Source organism: Astatotilapia calliptera, chromosome 14 (genome assembly GCF_964374335.1).
Source record: "Astatotilapia calliptera chromosome 14, fAstCal68.1, whole genome shotgun sequence".
In the NCBI taxonomy this organism is placed as follows: Eukaryota; Metazoa; Chordata; class Actinopteri; order Cichliformes; family Cichlidae; genus Astatotilapia; species Astatotilapia calliptera.
Genome location: NC_137435.1, coordinates 33,208,080 through 33,228,798, shown reverse-complemented (window position 1 = coordinate 33,228,798; position 20,719 = coordinate 33,208,080). Strand labels below are relative to the sequence as shown.

Sequence of the window (20,719 nt, the reverse complement as noted above, 5' to 3'; positions counted from 1 at the left end):
GTCTATGCCCATTTCCTAACATAATTAGCTAAAATCTCCCCCAACAACAGGGACACTTTTCAGCTGAAATGACCATTTGTGCTCTTATGAGGCATGCGATCCCCGTGCCAGTCCATGTAATTATTGTTTCTCTTATGGGGCATAGACAGCTATTGTTATTCACACTCGCACCATATTCTACTGTACCCTCTCCGCATCAATGACTCGTGAAATCGACTCATCAGTAATAGGTAGGTACAGAGACGAAGCGGGAGAGAATGGAAGAGGCGAGGGAGACAGAAGTAAAATAATACATAGGGAGACAGAAGAGTGAGAAAAATAAAAGAAATAAAAGCAAAGTGAGAGCCTCCCAATGAATACCTGGTGAGTCGGCTGATAATACAGGTTATCATGATGCCCTTTTATGAAATTAAGCTGTTTTACAGGATGGAGGATAAAGGGTGAAAGTACAAAGAGAAAGAAAGGGCCATGCCTCAGACATTGCTGAATATATGAAGGATGGTATTGGAGGCCAGGTATTGATCGAGGTAGGCATCAGCTCAGCTCTGGAGAGCTGAGCAGATGCCTTGAAAGAGGCTTAGCATGCGCGCGCACACACACACACACACCGCACTGGTGTGAGTCAATAGTAAGGTATCAGCCAGAGTGCTAATGCAGTGTGGTCGTACTGTAGATCCAGATTGGGAGAGCCTTTTTTTTTTACCCACAGAGTTAGGATGTTTCTTTCCTTTCCTTTTTTTTTTTTTTTTAAAGATGACTCAAAATGAGAACTAGACAGAAATCAGTAGATGCATTTTATATATAGTTTCTACTGCCTGCTAAGATTTTAGACTGTGCACCGTTGAGCCTTTCTCCAAACCTCATGATTAGAAATGTCTGCAACTTGAGCCCACTTGCGATAACAAAAGAATTCATGTTCAATAATTAATGACACAGCTGAGGAAAATGATACTTGCTTATAATTTATTAAGTTTCTAATACCCTGAAATACCTGTTAATCTGATTCATCAGACTATTTGATCACCGTTGAATGAAGATTGCAGACAAGCGAAGACCTGTCAACATATTTTCATTTGGGTGCTGCTGAACTGAAGCCTCACAAAAGATCATCGAAACATCACAAATCCTAAAGACAACATGTGCCAAGTACAGCCCAGTGAGAAGAGCACAAACAAACAAAAATCTACAAGAGGTTGGTAGCTGTGACAGGATAGTAACATTGATGCTATTACCCTTAGCATATCCGTAATGTTAGCTAGCTGTTGGGATTTTGGTCAAAAGAAAATAGTTGCCTGATCAAACTGCTCAAAATAAGGTCTGTAGATTCTTTTTTGGAGTAACTAGGTCTTGATTTCTGAAAATAGACACCAGATTTTGAAATGTGCTGCTCTCTTACTTTGCTAAAAGGTGAGTGCTGCTCTGTTATATCTATTACGCTTCTATTATATGGTGGCCCTGAGAGGTCTAATGCACTCCAATTTAAGAAAACACGAGCAAATAGAAAAATGTAGCAAGAGTGCACAAAACACAATGGAAGCTGAATGAAACATAGAGACCAAAAAATACGTGAAGGTGTTTTTTTTTTTAAAGACAATAACATGACAAAACAGCTGTGCAAGTGACAGAAACCAAAACATGCTTAAAATATGTGGACAATTTTATCACATGATTCATGATTAGGGATTGATACCGGTGTCTGGTGCCATGATGTACCGGTTCTGACATAAACGGTAGTAACCAGACCGAAAAGCAGCGCACATTTCGGTGCTTTATTTCAGTGCTTTTTTTTCCTGAGCTGTGATACACTTCTAGCCAATCATTTTACGTTTCCGAGGATAGTAGGCGGGTCCAGGTACATACGTTCTTTTAGAGCAGAGCTACAGATTAAAAATGCACAAGGCGAAGCGGTCAAAAGTCTGGCTGTACTTCACAGCAAAATATGCAAACTCAGCAGCCTGCAACAAGTGCTTTAAGCTGATACTGTGATACTGTCAAAGGAGGTAACACCTCAAATCCAATGAAACACCTGGCGACGCATAGCCTTTTTTTTTAAAGCCCAGAAATGTGCCGTATTTGATAGCTTGCTGCGAGACCTCACACCGAGCGCATCTACTGCGGGTGGGTTGCCTGTTATGCAACATCCCCCAAAAACACGAAGAGGAGAGTCCTGGCCCCTAGCCCTGCCAGTGTAGCAGAAATGATGAGGATGATGATGCAGCAGCAGCCGTTCTTCTCTGCGTGAGTAGCTTAATGTTGTTCGTGTGTAATTTACGTTGAGTAGGCTAACCACGTTATTACATTAATGCACGTAAGGTGAACTAGCAAACATCATCATAGCTACATGCGGCAGATACTCCCTTCACCCTGGCCAAAAAGGCTAAAATGACCAAAGAAAAAGTGGGAAACAGTTAAACATGAGAGGTTTTTGGACAAAGTTTGTGTTTTTTCCATTGTTTAAGCACTGCTTCCAGCCAAGAGTGATACCATATATGCCCCACAGCTGCAGAAAAGGCTAACATTGTTATCTTTTTACAAAAAACAGCTGAGCATGAGAGGTTTTTGCACCAATTTTGTGTTCTCCATTCTTTAAGCACCGGTTTGAGCACCGTTTGAGCACCGGCACCGTTTCAAAAGTACCGATTTGGCACCGGTATCGGATAAAACCTAAACGATACCCATCCCTATTCATGATGTAGATTTATGTTTGGTAAATAGATTGGTTCTTATAAAGTGCTTTTCTACTCTAACTGATCACTCAAAGTGCTTTTTATGCAACTTGTGTGGATGGATGGATGCATTGTGGTGAATATCTTAGTGAATGATACTTGGCATGCAGACTGGAGACCCGCTCTGCCTCCAAAACTACAGCCATGCTATTAGCCATTTACTCTTAGCTTGTAGCTTCCACTGCTCTTCTGCCAAGGCTTAAGTTAAACGAAAAGCGAGACTTTATTGAGGTTGAAGAAATCCAGAGAAGATAAAAAAATCAAGCCAAGATAAAGGGCAATGCATAGGCAGACAACAGTATGATGTGAAAAAGAAAGTAAACTCAGGCTTTAAACAGACACAGGAGGTAATCACTGATATGGGAAACACCAGGGTAAAAACACAACTGGAAAACAAACTAGAAAAAACACACAAGAGAATGAAACTGCCAAAACAAAACAGGAAGCAACAAAAGATGGGGACACCTAGCACAAAAACTGAGACTTGACGGTAAGACGATGGGACACGGGAAAGGCAGTATAACTGAAACAAGCAAGCGAATACAAACAAACTTTAGCCATCAACAGAAACTAGATAACAAAAACCGAGAAACATAAGGAAACAAACCAGGAAATACAAACTAAAAGTCAAATAGAAAATATGAATAATAACAGAAATTTAAAGTCCAAACTTTTCCAGTTATTTCAGTTCACACAGCCATGAGCAGCTAAGTGTAGGCCTACTACTTTCACACCTGTGGAGATCTTTTCTTGTCCTAATCCTCCTTGGTGTGCAGTCTCAATTTCCTTTCCACGTGACCTCCATCATGGCAGTGCTTGGTGATCTCAGTGAATACTATTTGATTGAAGGGAAGTAATCAGGCCAACGCATGTTGATTGAACTCTTTGTCTGCCTGTCCGCATTGCTAATGCATATACAGAGTGCATAATGTACAAACGCTTAATTCTTTATTAGGAAGAACATTTGTTATGTTAACATTTGATTAAAGCCGCAGATTGGCGCTGTAGTACTGCTCTTTCTTTCTTTTCACAATTCCTGGTCTTCTTTTCTTGCTCGTATCTTTCCACCAGTCCTCACTTTTTAAAAATACAGTGGTCCCAATACCACCTACACCTCTGATGGTGATGACTCATAGAAGAATGGATATTGGTCCAGTCAGGGCGGAGCAGAATGGGCTCAGAATTGAGATGATGGAAACATATGTGGGGAGAGCTGATTCACACAAATGGTGCATAAAGGCCAGCGTACAAAAGCTCCAGCTGCCTGTGAGCACATCCAACAATGCACGCACAAGCTGCTGACAGCGCACTGAGGAGCTACAAATTAAATCCCCGCAGGACGCATTATAGAAATGTCACATATCCATGACAATGCTCACCCTAGTAACTGACCAACAGCACCGTCTGTGTCGACCTGATTTATAGGTAACTGTGAACTTGCGCCTGTGTGGGGGTCAGTTCTCCTGATTGATCTACCTCTCTCCATCCTCTCTCCATCCTAGGTCAGAGTTCAAGAATGGCCATTCTTGAACTCCTCAATAGCAAGAAATCAACACCCAGAGCCATAAATCGACAGCATAGTCTATATTTTGGAAGTTGCTAGTACTGTATATGTGTGTGTGAAACCTTTCCAGATTTCAGGTACCCCTAAATAATTCAGCAACACTGCTCTCTGCCCTGGAAATATTAGATGAAATATTGGAATTGCAAGTGAAATCACGGCACAAACATGAAGGGTGGGCTGAGACAATATGGGGAAAAAAATAGAAGAGGTTACTTTTGACAATATCTAGACTCTCAAATCTCATATCTTCACCTCAAAAAAAGAGTAATAAAATAAAGCAGCAGCTTATTGTTTTTGCTCACTGCATTTCTTGTGTAAGGATTCCTTTGGATATCTGATATGCAAACATGCCATCTCTCTTTGGAGACCCAGTTCAAAATAAGTATATGCATGTATGGATAAACTCTCCGCAGATAACAATAGATGTGATATGCTCTGCTCATTTAATTGTGGATGTTAATTGGTCACTATATCCTCCACTGCAGTCGTTTATGGATGTGCACCCCCGTGTTGTGTGGCTTGAATTTAATTTCCCTTGGAGTATTAAATACCATCATATTGTGTTATTGTATTATTATCCCTTCTGGGCTGTTGCCCAGAGCAGCATGCTGTAAGTGTTTTGTGGTGTAATGCTCAAAACTCCTGTTTCGGCTTTGCTCGGCTCTGAGAGCCTCCAAAGCATCATGAGGGATTTCACGACGATTTGGGTGAAACTGTGAGTCTGCTCGGCCCTTTGATCTGTCCTCTTTGTTTATCCTCCTTTAAAATCAGCCTTCCCTCTCCCTGCCTGCCTCTCGCCATCCACTCTCTATCCATCCCCTTCTCTCCTTTTCATGTTGGCACCTCAGAGTGGGAACCCCTGGCTGAGGAAGCTGCCAGATACCCAGGTAGCCTGCCGGCCTTGCCCGGCATCATCATTTTTGTTTTGACGCGTTCAACCTCAGGCAATAACGCTCACCCTGTGCCACTCTCCTTCCCTTAATCTGTCTCTGTTTTCAACCCTGCAAAAATCCGTCCTTCATGCCACCCCTCGCTCTTTATCTCCCGCTCTCACCCCCGCCCCCAGCTGTTGCCAGATGTTGGCCTCAGTCACACTTTCATCTGATCTTCCCCCTCCCACACCAGCAGAACTTTTCCCCTGCACACCACACCTTTTATGTCCTCCCTTTCCAATTCAGAAACAGACAAGTGTTTCACATTTTCCTTTACAATAACACTTATCTCTACCAGGTTCTCCACCTTCCACCCAAACCACTCGCCCAGTGCCCTCATACCCTCTGATCAATAGCTCTCACATGGAAAACAAACAGCAGCTGAAGCCAAACACTTGTCAGGCTACAGTGCACAGTGGTGCTTTTCCTCACAGTCTAATGCAATGACTAATTGGATTTAGAATTGATTTGGGGGTGGGCGGGGGAATTGTCAAGTAGTGTGGAGAGAAAGAGGAAAACTGAGAGGGCTAGAGATGGATGCCTAAAAGCAGAGCTGCGAGCCACTTCAGTCAGACAGCTCCAGCTGCTGCTACACTCTGGTGACACTGTGCTCACATGGCACTTTATAAATGCCACCTCTGACCTAGCAGGCTAAAAATCTGGTATGGGGCTGACAGACGTACCAGTAGAAGCAGCTGTAGGCAGTACACAGCAAAATCCGAAGTGTTGATGTGAGTTAAAATTACTGGTGTTAAAAATTTCGAGTTGAAAAGTGTTGGTTTGAGAGTTACAGTAACACTAACGGTGCTGAAAAAGCTCTGTAGCCGGAGTTATTTCAAAGAGTCAATACTATAACACTCATTTGGAGTTGATTTCCACATCCGGGTTTTTCGCGCTCATGGGCATGAGGAGTCCGCCAGAAGTTTGCTGTCAAGATCGAGGAGGTTGTTCAGGTAAGAACTATACAACAAGACCTATGTTATTTTATCATTATTAAATATTGTAACTAACTAGCCTATAACATTATTTATCAGAAGCATGCAATATTTTCCTAATGTGGAGTGTATTCATCTGCGGTAAGAGATGGGATTCGTTAGCTTAGGTAGCTAAACTATCCTCTATAACAAGTTAATATTGCAGCGAAAATAAATGCGTGCGTAATATAATCCTCAATTCTAGTTAGTTCTAATGTCATAAGAGAAATGCTTTCCAGTGTTCAATGCTTATTAAATGAAACGAGGGAGGAGTTAGCTATCCTCTGGATATGTTAAATGTAATGTTAAAATTTGAATTTGTGATAGCCTAGCTGGCAGCTAAGACAAATGCGTTTAGCCCACTGCTTTTAAGGGAAGCGAACATTCGCCTCAGAAATATCCTATTTAAAAGTGAACTAAACAATCACATGGAGACGTTCAAGTCAAGTTTTGGAAAGCGTCAAGATAGGCTAATTACACGTGCTACCAGCGAGTTTAGCAGTAGCCTAGCCTACAAATCTTTGAAGTGGCAGGGGGTTATGGAATTCTGTTAGATGTTAGTGACCAAGCAAGGCGCGCTGCGTTTGTGCATGGATTGCTTGCTAACGGTTAGGATATATCATACATGTTGTAGTAGGGCTGCTCAATTAATCGAATTTTAATCACGATTACGATCTGGGCTTTCAACGATCATTAAAAATGACTGAGCCGATTATTAGCCCCTCCCTCGTGCTTTACTCTCGCGCTGCTCCGTGTGGCAAATCGAGCGCACCTCTCTGCATTTCGAACACGTGTCACAACAATTAAGAGGACCCGAGGGAAGCTCGGAAAGCTAAGCAGAAGTTATTTGGAGAGGAGAGTGACTGCCGTTGGTTGAAAAGAGAGGTAAAAAAAACTTCAGTGGTGTGGAAACATTATGGGTTCGCGGAGTCAGACGTGGATCAAGTAGACACAGTGTGTAAACTTTGCTACAGTGTTGTAGCTGCACCACAGAGCAACACTGCAACGTTCACTAAACATAGATGTTTACATTTTTCATTTATTTTTTATATTGCAAACATTTGCACTGTTATCAGTATTTGCACACTATTTTATATTATTTTTTGACAATCTTTAAAGTCATTATTCAATACATTGTTATTGTTAAATAAATATCGTCAAATAATCGAGATCTCAATTTCAGTGAAAATAATCGTGATTATCATTTTTGCCATAATCGAGCAGCCCTATGTTGTAGTAGGCCTAATCTAAGGGAACATTTTCCCCTTTTCTACAGTTTTAGTGAAATAGGCTACCATCCAGTGTTTAAGACAAAGCGGTATAACGACTGAGGGTCGTTGACGTCGCCTCCACTGATAATCCTAGCATGTCGTGTCACAAAACAACCACCACAAAGTAGCAACTAGCCAGACGGCTGTGCATGTGTCAGAAACTCCCGATATAAATGTAAGACTTGCACTCATTAATTTACAGTATAAGGGATATTTGTTGTCATAAGTGAAAGCGTGATGAAGGCAGGTGTGCGTTCAACAGGAAATTTTATGTGGATTATCATCCTGACATGGTTTAAACAGAGATGCTTTTCCCCAAGTAGGCTACAGCGATTTACTCGCAACATAGCAGAACTAAGTATCTAGCCTGCGTGCAGACGAGAAGATCGCCGTTGTCGTCTTATAAACATGTGGATGGGTGGATAATTCATTGGATGCTATTTCTGTGTACCCAAGTTCAGCTATTTTAGTGCGCAGGGGGAAGCCAAATTATGTTCCTGAGGTTGAAGTGGTCTGTCACCCCTTCACAGATCATCACACAATGTATAGCCTAATATTTTCTTAAAGTTGTCCGGATTTGTTGCCACTTAAGCTATGGTTTAAATATATGGTAAAAAATATTCTGTGCCCCCTTCTCTCCACCAGGTGCTGTTGTAAGACATGTTGCTGAAAGTGAAATACCTCAATGTAAAGAAGTACATTAAATTGCACGCAGGATTCACTTATCTAGAATTCATCAGTGAAGGTAAGATAACCTGGCAGAACAAAATTTGTTGCACATGTATCAGTTCATCATGTTTGCATCTCATCTATTTAAAAAACGAATTAAATGTTAACACATTTTATTTTAATGTGTGACATTAAAAACAGTACAGAGCAGTAGGCCTAGGCCTATATTGTTGCTGCAGACTTGTCTAATTTAACCATTTTAAAGACAGGTAAAACAGCTGTTAATAAATATTAGCTAAATAAAAAAGTCAAAATTAGTTTTTAAAAAAGTTTTTCAGGCGTTTTAGGTGACATTATGCTTATCTTTTTGTAAAGCCAAAACCAAGTTTGGACTTCCGGATGCTGCTGACCTTGATATTTTCGATGAAACTGACACAGCTGTCGAAGAAGACATTTTTCTGGAGTTACTGGAGGCCCAACCAGACCTATGCCTGACAATACGTGAAAAGATTTCAGATGAAGGTAAATGTTATCATAACTTAAATTTTCAGAGTATAGCCCACTCAATGTAGAGCCAAGTTCTTTTGCTCTTGATGCAGATGACATTGACCTGTCTTCATGCAATATACATGACAGTGGACAGGGCTGGGTCATATTTGTATAGAATGTTGTCTGAACATGAACATTGAAATTGTGTTATTAATGGCATTGTGGAGTAGCCTAAAGAAAGTTAACCAAATCATCTCTCCCAAAGATTTTTGTCCTTTAGCTCATTCCACACCATCCTCCTCGGATACATTATCTTCCCTCACGGACACTATATCACTTTCATCAAGTGACAGTGACCTCAGGGAAAAGGGCATTCCTGCAGGCCGCAGTAGATCCAGCAAAGACAGTTCTGCACCAAATGTTTCTGTGTCAGAGGCTGCAAAAGAGGTAATTGAGAACAGAAAATGTCTTTTGTATTTTTGAGTTGACACCATTTATACTGTAGATTGTTATACAAATTGAAATTCAAAACATGGTGGTTCCCAACTTGCCCTGTATGAAAAAATGTTAGTAGAAGTTAGTGCTTCTTGCTAGATATGTCTTTCACAGGTTTGTTGACATTCCTCTAAACTTTCACCTTTACTGACAAACAAGTTTTTATTGTTATTATTTTCCCTTTTATATGAGCAGATGGTTAAAAATGCCTTGACTAGGAAACCTGGTGGAGAGGAAATTCTTGAAGAATACAATGCCGAAAATTCACTGAGCCACCGCACCCGGCGGCAGCTTGTTAACATATTGGCAAGTGATATGACTGAGAGACATGGGTAAGAGTAATAGTACCTAATAAAAAAGTAAAGATGGGCCATATGGAATATTCTTGTAATGTATACTGCAGTAAAGACACATACTTCTGATTTAACATTGTCAATTGTATTTCCTCTATAGCAGAATTCCCTCCCGTAAGCAAAAGGAGAAATATGCCCTTGGAATAATTACACTCTTTCCCTCATTGAAGGATCCATTTTCTCCAAACGGCTATGTAAGTCATGCAGTGATTGTAAAACAGCACATTATTTAGTTTTCATCATGGAATAATTACATCAGCTAAATGATTTAAAAGAAAAATCTTAATTCCTCTTTCGTAATAACTATTGTCATAAAACTGTATTGAAATTGTGGATGTTGTTTAACATGTATTGCACCTGTTACATGATAATAGTCCTTGGGTTTCTTTTTGCTGAATCTGCAAAGTCTGTAAGATCGCATTTGATGTTTATTTTTCATCTATGTTTAAATGTGACAGGAGCATTTCTACGACGGAGTGAAAGGCACTGGATATGTAGCGTGGCGCCTCAAAACCATGTCCAGGTCTACAACCAAACGGCCAGTGAAGGAAGTCCCAGTGCATCAAGAACAAGGGCCTAAGCGCAGAAGATTAGCAACCACATTGCCTCAGCAACTTGATGGAGATGCCTGCAAGGAGGCCATCTCATTTCTTGTTCACTCTCCTGATGAAGCAAGTGTATTTCAGAAGATGAAAATGACGTTCCAACATTGCCAGGATCTGGTGCATGATCCACAAAGAACTGCAGATGTCTTCAAAACATTTCCACGCTTTTTGGATGTCAAACGACTAGTAAGTCAAATCACTTGATATTTTCAACTGTTAATCCTTTTTTTTTTGTTTTGCTGATGTGGATGGCAACAGTAAAAGATGTGATCATTGGTCATCCCAGTCAGGCTATATCCCATATTGGTCAAAATCACATTGCAATGTAAACAATGTTGAGCACTGTCTTTATGTCCTGTGTGTATGATGAACAGGTCAATCAAGACTTCCTGCTGCTGTTTGGTGCTGAAACAGCCACCAAGTTGCTTGAGAAGTGGGACATGTCATTCAAGCCAAAGGTTATTAAAGAAGCCAAACAGCTGACTCAGTCAACTGACCTGTGTCGTTTGATAAAAGCTGCTGAGAAACCAACAGAGAGTGATGCAAATGGTAGGCGTCGCACCATGCTTGTTTGATTTTAATAATATTTATTTTTACCTGTCATTTTGAAATTGTTTTATAAATTCAACCATACACAGACTGGGACAGTGACATGGCCTCTCTGCTGCTACTCCTTCAACTTTTGCCACCCACAGCTGGACGAAAGAGGAGAACCAAAATAAGTCCAACTGATGCAGCACACAAAATGGTGCACTTTCACAAGGTAAATATGTTGTCTCACTTTTTAAAATCCTACAAAACACTTTTTCAGTTTTTGCACTTTTTAGTTTTCCTCTCCATGAAGTATGTGTCTTAGTATTTTGTAATAAGTTAGCAAGGCACATAATGTCAAACTGAATGAATGGTTCATACTCAGCAAGTATAAGCTAGGCCTATATGTCAATATCTCATTTGTTTTTAGTCATGCTGCAGCATTGATGAACACTTGCAAGCAAGAGATGGTAAACAACCATACATCCTCGCTGTTGGTCGAACCCAGAACAGCATTGACACCTTCTACATCGCAGTGGACAAACAGCTCATCCCCTGCCAAGCCACCAGCTCACTCAGTGCTTTTGATGAACTTTTCAAATCCCACTACGTGTTCAACTTATCTTACGACGAGTCACTGGTTCATCTCTACAGTTTTGTGCAGACCACCATATTCAACATTGATGCCACCTCAACAGATGAGTCACCACGTGTTCGTGAGTTGCGTGCCAAAATGTTGAATGAGAACCATGTTTAAATGTTTTATCTGTCAAACTCTGCATAGCACCAGTCAGGCTTTGATAAGTCATTTGCGACTAGGTCACAGTTTTTATCCAAGCACCAAATTTAATGACTTGTTCAAATTGTTGTATCCAGGTAGGAACATGATTCCCAAACACCACTTTATGTTGCACTACCCAACTTGCATCAGAAAAATTGGGCCATTATTGCATGTATGGAGCATGAGAGGTGAGGCTAAACATAGGGTGTTCAAAGACACCCTTAAGAACTTTAAGAACATCACAGTGTCACTTGCCAAAAAACATCAAACATCCATAGCATACAAGTGGGAGACATGTCCTTTAAGCCATGTTGAGTATGGGCCCTTGAAATCATTTGATGTTGATAGTGAGGAAAATAGTGAAATGATCTCCCTAGGCTTGCCTGCTGTTGCAGAAGAGGCTTTCGCTGCTAATTGGGTTAACATTAATGGGACTGAGTACAGAACAGGATTGGTCATTTGTTGTGGTTCTGAACATGAGATGCCGGTGTTTTGCAGAATAAAAACAATAGTTTTGGTCAATAGTCACACGTACTTCATAGTTCAGAAGCTTGTGGTTGAAAATTTCAGTGAACATTGCCATGCTTATAAAGTGTTTGAAACGGATGAAAAAGATGTTGTTAAAGCAGACTGTATTGAAATATACAAGCCCTTTGATTTGCAAAGTGCTTATGGTGATGATGATGGTCTGTACATTGTGCCATTATTTTTGTTGTGAACGTATGCTGTATGGTGCTTGGAATTTAATATTTATTAAAATGCTTATGTGACCAATTTTATGTTTTCTCCTTTTATCCTGTAAAGGGACTTAATAAGGACTTTCACTGAATGTAACACAGTAGTCATACAGTAATTGCACTTTAATGCATTTTTGTATTCAGACAATTAATACAGACTAGTATTTAAAAGCTCATATATGTCACTTTAAAGTGCCAAAATAACACTGTAAAAGTTACAGAATAACACTCTAAGTGAAAACAGTCAACACAATCCAGTGTGAAAATAAACACTTAAAAGTGTCATAAATAACACCATAGTTGTTGTGTAGTAACACCCTCAGTGAAAAGAGTTAACCCAAGCCAGTGTAAAAGTGAACACTTATCAGTGTCCTAAAACAACACTATAAATGTTAGGTAGTTACACTCTGAGTGAAGACACTTCACACCATACAGAGTGAAATTTTAACACTATGGGTGTTATATTTTTAACACTACAATGGAGTTAAAATAATAACACTTTGCAAAGTGTTACTTTAACTCTAAACCAGTGAGAATTATATAAACACTGGAAAAGTGTTAACTTTAACACTATAGGAGTTGAATTAACACTGGAGATTTTGCTGTGTAGGTGTCTGTTTCACCTTACTTCTGATGACTTGAACTCTTGAGTTGAATCTCTCAACCATGTGTGTAACCTTAGAGACATTTAATGGAATTATCTGACAAATAATACAGCCTGCTGAATGGTGCACACTTTCCAAGAACTTTGATTGGAATTACAGCTACAATATTAGAAGTGGCAAAATCGACACTTTGGTACATCCTGAGAAAGAAAGAAAGTAGTGGTGAAGGCAGACCTAGATGTCCACGGAAGACAACGTGGTGGATGATCACAGAATCATTTCCATGGTGATGAGAAACCCCTTCACAGCAGCCAACCAAGTGAACAACACTCTCCAGGAGGTAGGCATATTGATAACCAAGTCTACCATAAAGAGCATTAAAGGAAATACAGAGGGTTCACTGCAAGGTGCAAGACACTCATAAGCCTCAAGAACAAAAAGGCTAGATTGGACTAAAAAATATGTTTAAAAAAAGCCTGAAAAAACATTCTTTGGACAGATGAAACCAAGATCTACATCTACCAGAATGATGGCAGAGGCAGTGTGATGGCTTGGACACTAGTGTTTACTGATGTGACACAGGACAGAAGGAGCTGAATAAAGTCTGAGGTTTTCAGAGACATACTGTCTGCTCAAATCCAGCTAAATGCAGTCAAATTGATTGGGCGGCGTTTCACTATACAGATGGACAATGACCAAAAACATACAGCCAAAGCAACCCAGGAGTTTATTAAAGCTAAGAAAAGTATGTAAAGAATGTATTTATAAATGTCCAAGTCATTCACCTGATTACAACCCAATTAAGCATAAATTTCACTGATTGAAATGATTGAAATGAAGGGCTTGAAATCGGTAATGTACTGAACCAAAATTTGAAAAAAGTTATTTCTGTCTAAATTTTTCTGGAGCTAATTGTATGTTCACTAATTCTAGATTAAAAAACAAATATACAATCATCTGTCTGTGTGATTAATGCTCGCTACATTAAATGAGACAAATCTGATTTGAGGAAAACATTGAGACAGAAAAACAAAGACAACAACGTAGACACTGAGTTAAAAAACTCTGAGTTTCTCACCATCTACAGGGAGTGCAGAATTTTTAGGCAAGTGAGTATTTTGTCCACATCATCCTCTTCATGCATGTTGTCTTACTCCAAGCTGTATAGGCTCGAAAGCCTACTACCAATTAAGCATATTAGGTGATGTGCATCTCTGTAATGAGAAGGGGTGTGGTCTAATGACATCAACACCCTATATCAGGTGTGCATAATTATTAGGCAACGTCCTTTCCTTTGGCAAAATGGGTCAAAAGAAGGACTTGACAGGCTCAGAAAAGTCAAAAATAGTGAGATATCTTGCAGAGGGATGCAGCAGTCTCAAAATTGCAAAGCTTCTGAAGCGTGATCATCGAACAATCAAGCGTTTCATTCAAAATAGTCAACAGGGTCACAAGAAGCGTGTGGAAAAACCAAGGCGCAAAATAACTGCCCATGAACTGAGAAAAGTCAAGCGTGCAGCTGCCAAGATGCCACTTGCCACCAGTTTGGCCATATTTCAGAGCTGCAACATCACTGGAGTGCCCAAAAGCACAAGGTGTGCAATACTCAGAGACATGGCCAAGGTAAGAAAGGCTGAAAGACGACCACCACTGAACAAGACACACAAGCTGAAACGTCAAGACTGGGCCAAGAAATATCTCAAGACTGGTTTTTCTAAGGTTTTATGGACTGATGAAATGAGAGTGAGTCTTGATGGGCCAGATGGATGGGCCCGTGGCTGGATTGGTAAAGGGCAGAGAGCTCCAGTCCGACTCAGACGCCAGCAAGGTGGAGGTGGAGTACTGGTTTGGGCTGGTATCATCAAAGATGAGCTTGTGGGGCCTTTTCGAGTTGAGGATGGAGTCAAGCTCAACTCCCAGTCCTACTGCCAGTTTCTGGAAGACACCAGTTTCTGGAAGACACCTTCTTCAAGCAGTGGTACAGGAAGAAGTCTGCATCCTTCAAGAAAAACATGATTTTCATGCAGGACAATGCTCCATCACACGCGCCCAAGTACTCCACAGCGTGGCTGGCAAGAAAGGGTATAAAAGAAGAAAAACTAATGACATGGCCTCCTTGTTCACCTGATCTGAACCCCATTGAGAACCTGTGGTCCATCATCAAATGTGAGATTTACAAGGAGGGAAAACAGTACACCTCTCTGAACAGTGTCTGGGAGGCTGTGGTTGCTGCTGCACGCAATGTTGATGGTGAACAGATCAAAACACTGACAGAATCCATGGATGGCAGGCTTTTGAGTGTCCTTGCAAAGAAAGGTGGCTATATTGGTCGCTGATTTGTTTTTGTTTTGTTTTTGAATGTCAGAAATGTATATTTGTGAATGTGGAGATGTTATATTGGTGTCACTGGTAAAAATAAATAGTTGAAATTGCCTAATAATTATGCACAGTAATAGTCACCTGCACACACAGATATCCCCCTAAAATAGCTAAAATTAAAAACAAACTAAAAACTACTTCCAAAAACATTCAGCTTTGATATTAATGAGTTTTTTGGGTTCATTGAGAACATGGTTGTTGTTCAATAATAAAATTATTCCTCAAAAATACAACTTGCCTAATAATTCTGCACTCCCTGTATAGCATGTGCTTTTGTCCGTGGGTGGATGTGAGGTTATTGCCAAAGGGATCCGTTTGCAAGCACCTTATTACACTGATGGGCTGAAACTGCGGATTCAGATTATACTTATTGTCAAGAGAACTATCTCCTTAGACAACATAATTCTGCTAACAATAGCCACTGATTATACCCATCATTTATCTCTGTAGAGGCCAAGTCTCTCTCTTTCTGATGTCACCGTGTGTTCCAGTGCATGTTAAATGCAAATTAAGAAAGGAAAGTATGTAGGTATCAGTTTATAAAGTTGTGTTAGCACCAGATGTGAGGCGGGATCAAGTGTGAAAACCTGTGTGCCAGTTTGGTTTCCTGCAGGTTTTAAGTGTTACTGACATAACAAGGACAATGATACATGACCTTTCACTATTGGTGTGAGTCAGGACACGATTGGGGGAAGGGTGGTGTCATTTGGCAGTTACCGTTGGTGATAATGTGGAGGTCGCAGCTATCTACGGATGCCCAGATTTACACCACCTGTTGAGGGCCAAGTGGCTTGGCACTGCTCAGCCTTGTGTCAGAGCCGGCATTGAGTGGACGTAGCATGCTGGGTGCTGCCAAAGAGGCTTAAGCTGCGTGTGTGTGTTTAAAGCTTGGAAACAGAGAACACTTGCAGCTTGGGCACCCAGAGAAGATCAAAAAAGCCTTGCTTATTCCTATGTGCAATAAATGAACTTGACTTTGCAGACCACTGAGTGCTTGTTGTTACAGTATTGGGTTCTATTTTTCCAAATATTGTGTCACCTAAAACATTAATTTCACATACTACCAGCACAATCTGACATCTAATACTAGTTACTTTGTCTGGCTGAAACAACCTAAATAATATTTTAAAGGAAAACTGTGATGATTATTTATTATTTCATTTCTTATTCTTGGACTTTAATACAGAAGCTTTGTGTTACTGGCAGTTAAAATATTACTTACTCTCACCTCACAGCAGGACTGCACCTTTTAAAACCTGTCAGCCGGCTGAGGCAACGACATGGAGTTTGCAGTTTGCATATACAAATGCAAACTGGCTTCAACCCTCAGTTTAAAGAGATGTTACCCTTAATAGTGATCCAAAATTGTCCATAGGCAACTAATGCTGTGAATATAAGCGTGTGCTGGGTTGGCTCCAGAATCACACTGACGTCATAAAAAGCCCAAGACTAGAAAAAGCTGTCTGAAACTAGGCAATATAAACCTGTCTGAAGCTTGAGCTTCCATTATATGTATAACAAATTACATAAAACTGGACTAGAAATCAGTGGCAACAGATCTTGTGGTGTGATAAATCCAAATGTGAAGTTTTTAGTTCAAATCTTTGTCAATATATACAGTGGGGCAAAAAAGTATTTAGTCAGCCACCGATTGTGCAAGTTCCCCCACCTAAAATGATGACAGAGGTCAGTAATTTGCACCAGAGGTACACTTCAACTGTGAGAGACAGAATGTGAAAAAAAAATCCATGAATCCACATGGTAGGATTTGTAAAGAATTTATTCGTAAATCAGGGTGGAAAATAAGTATTTGGTCAATAACAAAAATACAACTCAATACTTTGTAACATAACCTTTGTTGGCAATAACAGAGGTCAAACGTTTACTATAGGTCTTTACCAGGTTTGCACACACAGTAGCTGGTATTTTGGCCCATTCCTCCATGCAGATCTTCTCGAGAGCAGTGATGTTTTGGGGCTGTCGCCGAGCAACACGGACTTTCAACTCCCGCCACAGATTTTCTATGGGGTTGAGGTCTGGAGACTGGCTAGGCCACTCCAGGACTTTCAAATGCTTCTTACGGAGCCACTCCTTTGTTGCCCGGGCGGTGTGTTTTGGATCATTGTCATGTTGGAAGACCCAGCCTCGTTTCATCTTCAAAGTTCTCACTGATGGAAGGAGGTTTTGGCTCAAAATCTCACGATACATGGCCCCATTCATTCTGTCCTTAACACGGATCAGTCGTCCTGTCCCCTTGGCAGAAAAACAGCCCCATAGCATGATGTTTCCACCCCCATGCTTCACAGTAGGTATGGTGTTCTTGGGATGCAACTCAGTATTCTTCTTCCTCCAAACACGACGAGTTGAGTTTATACCAAAAAGTTCTACTTTGGTTTCGTCTGACCACATGACATTCTCCCAATCCTCTGCTGTATCATCCATGTGCTCTCTGGCAAACTTCAGACGGGCCTGGACATGCACCGGCTTCAGCAGCGGAACACGTCTGGCACTGCGGGATTTGATTCCCTGCCGTTGTAGTGTGTTACTGATGGTGACCTTTGTTACTTTGGTCCCAGCTCTCTGCAGGTCATTCACCAGGTCCCCCCGTGTGGTTCTGGGATCTTTGCTCACCGTTCTCATGATCATTTTGACCCCACGGGATGAGATCTTGCGTGGAGCCCCAGATCGAGGGAGATTATCAGTGGTCTTGTATGTCTTCCATTTTCTGATGATTGCTCCCACAGTTGATTTTTTCACACCAAGCTGCTTGCCTATTGTAGATTCACTCTTCCCAGTCTGGTGCAGGTCTACAATACTTTTCCTGGTGTCCTTCGAAAGCTCTTTGGTCTTGGCCATGGCGGAGTTTGGAGTCTGACTGTTTGCGGCTGTGGACAGGTGTCTTTTATACAGATGATGAGTTCAAACAGGTGCCATTCATACAGGTAACGAGTGGGGGACAGAAAAGCTTCTTACAGAAGACGTTACAGGGCTGTGAGAGCCAGAGATTTTCCTTGTTTGAGGTGACCAAATACTTATTTTCCACCCTAATTTACGAATAAATTCTTTACAAATCCTACCATGTGAATTCATGGATTTTTTTTTCACATTCTGTCTCTCACAGTTGAAGTGTACCTCTGGTGCAAATTACTGACCTCTGTCATCATTTTAAGTGGGGGAACTTGCACAATCGGTGGCTGACTAAATACTTTTTTGCCCCACTGTATAAGGAGGAGATCAGGAGACAGGTACAACACTGAAGGTCTATAACCAACTGTAAAACAAAGTGGAGGCTCTGTCATGGTTTGGGGAATTTGTCAAAATTGATGGAATTATGAACACAGAAAAGTACAGTTGAATTTGGAATAACCGTGCAATAACATCTGGAAAGCAATTGACTGGTAGCATGACCGTGCTCCAAAAAACACTGCCAATGCAGTAAAAGCATACCTGGATAGAAAAACATACAGTGGAACACCATCAGTGAGGGATTTGCCACTCCTCAACATTACTGAAGCAGAAAACAAAACAAAGAGCAGAGCTTTGAATGTCCTTCAGAAAGCATTGAAAACTCTTCCTGAAGACTACTTACAAGAAAGCTGCCTAAGAGAGTTCAGGTTGTGTTGCAGAATAAAGCTGGTCAAACCAAATAGTGACTTTCAAACTCATTTGACTTGTACAAACTCTGTTTTTACCTCATATACTGTTTTTTCCATGTATGTTTGCACGTTTCAATAAATTGCAGCATCCATTTACCATTTTCCTAGCAAAATTCTAAAGAAAAGAGAGGTAGCTCAGGACTTTTGCACATGACTTTCTACAGTGTACCAAATGAAATAAAGTCCTATTTAACACATTTTACTAAAAGGCACTTTTCCAAGGTTTCTTTTTTCTTACAGTGTCCACTAATGAAACTAAGTTCCACCTATACTGACTGACATCCTTTGTGCCCTCTTAAGTGTGTTCTTTCATGTCTTATCTTGTTTTCACCACGATCTCTGTGCTCAGTGAGCAAGACTTGTCTCCATGTCTATCTCCTTAGGGTGAATGGCTCTGTGATCTTCTAGAGTCCATCTTCCAGGCAGCAACTCCGGGCTCATCTATCAATGCCTACTGACACAAGCCAAACAGCAGGTTTCTCGTGTCGTCTCAATGCTCCCTATCTTTAATTCACAGTCACGCAGCAGCACACCTCACGGAGAACCTCTAAGAAACACACAAGTGTTTGTGGAAGCAAACTGAATTTTCTGTGTCCACCTGTCCCTTGGCTGCACACTTGAATTCAGCGCAATCTGAGCCAGATCACACAACAAAAACAAGCCATCCGTCTTTATCATTTTTACAAGAAAAAACCTCTCACATTCACATGTACATTAACAAGAAAACACACATTCCAGCAGTGACAGGGAGATAAATAAATGCCAAGAATGAATTAAATAAATTGAAATGAACAACATGCTCAGATTGCTGATATGCCCAACACTCCTTATCTCCCACCTCACCTGTAAAAAAACATACTGTATGGGCTGATTTGCAATTCCAGACGGAGATGTATAAGTAGAGGGAAATGAGAACGAAAAAAAGGAAATGAAGATAGGGAGATCCAGGTTAAGGGTTTCACCTAGGTTGCATTCGCTTACTCTTCTTATCAGTTGCCGTATTAGAGCTGCTGTTTTCCCCTCGTTCCCCTCACGCTTTCTCCCACCCCTCCCCTTCACGCTCAGGCAATCGTGGACTTCATGTCAGAGCAATATTGCAGCTTAGCAATGAGATGCTAGATAAATGGGTGCACCAGGAGTGTTGTCATCCACCCGTGCACGCGTGTATGTTTTCTAGACTTGATGGGAAAGCTGAGGTGATAATTATAAATGTTTGCAGAAGGAATTACAGTTCCCAGTGGGAGGATGAACCAAGATAACTGTTCTTAAGAGTGCACTGCTAAGAAGGCATAGCAAAAGGGGTGACATTTATATTCACCTAGATGAGCTGCTGATAAAATTCACAGCTACAACAGTGAAATGATGATAATATTGACTGACTGTCCTATGAGCTGAGGAGAATGTCAGTTAGACTTGAGACCCTACAGTCAGTAACAGACTAGTCTTTACCGTTCAGCGTCAAGGACATGAAACATGAAGGGCGCGATGCAAATTATTATCAACTTATGGATGACTGCATCAAAAGATGAATGTTGTTAAATAATGTAGATCATAAAGTGATTTAAGGTCCTATTAACAGGCGAAGCCGCTGCGGTTCACAGTGTTACCTCGCTGCTTTGATTCTCACCAGGCCACTGAGGCCAGCCATCACTGTCATTTTCCTTATGAAGGGTAATGAGATCAACAGTTTGACCTTTACTTACATTGTAACTTTATTAGCATCTATGGCATCAAGCCATATCTTCAGACTTGGGAAAGAGTGATTTTCTCTTATACACAGCAGGATGGGTTGTAGAGAGTGAGCGCTCTAGCTTTGAGTTATAAATGTAGCTGTACAACACCGTTGTACCACCATCAAACAAATTTGATCCTTAATGGAAGACAAAAAAACAAATAAAAGACAGTTACATTGGTGTGTCCGTCATCGGGGCTTACAAAGAGCAAAAAGAGTA

At 40.8% G+C, this 20,719-nt stretch overlaps 2 protein-coding genes across 2 annotated transcripts in view; one reads left to right on the top strand and one right to left on the bottom strand.

Annotated features, from left to right (window-relative positions):
- LOC113035750 (calsyntenin-2) overlaps positions 1 to 20,719 on the bottom strand; it is a 356,909-nt gene that overhangs the window by 281,400 nt on the left and 54,790 nt on the right. The gene's annotated exons all lie outside the window — the stretch shown is intronic.
- On the top strand, positions 6,596 to 12,164 carry LOC113013910 (uncharacterized). The gene is made up of 9 exons (XM_080288806.1): positions 6,596 to 8,212; positions 8,512 to 8,658; positions 8,891 to 9,072; positions 9,316 to 9,452; positions 9,574 to 9,667; positions 9,932 to 10,264; positions 10,453 to 10,627; positions 10,717 to 10,841; positions 11,040 to 12,164. Exons 1-9 carry the CDS (start codon positions 8,128 to 8,130, stop codon positions 11,364 to 11,366), a joined length of 1,605 nt encoding a protein of 534 aa, XP_080144932.1. The 5' UTR covers positions 6,596 to 8,127; the 3' UTR covers positions 11,367 to 12,164.

What these genes read in the sequence shown, in the direction of transcription:
- LOC113013910 (XM_080288806.1), top strand. Translation starts at nt 8,128, where the DNA reads ATGTTGCTGAAAGTGAAATACCTCAATGTAAAGAAGTACATTAAATTG. An exon ending in TCTAGAATTCATCAGTGAAG is followed by an intron (nt 8,213 to 8,511) that starts GTAAGATAACCT and finishes CTTTTTGTAAAG; the next exon opens with CCAAAACCAAGTTTGGACTT. An exon ending in AACAGAGAGTGATGCAAATG is followed by an intron (nt 10,628 to 10,716) that starts GTAGGCGTCGCA and finishes AACCATACACAG; the next exon opens with ACTGGGACAGTGACATGGCC.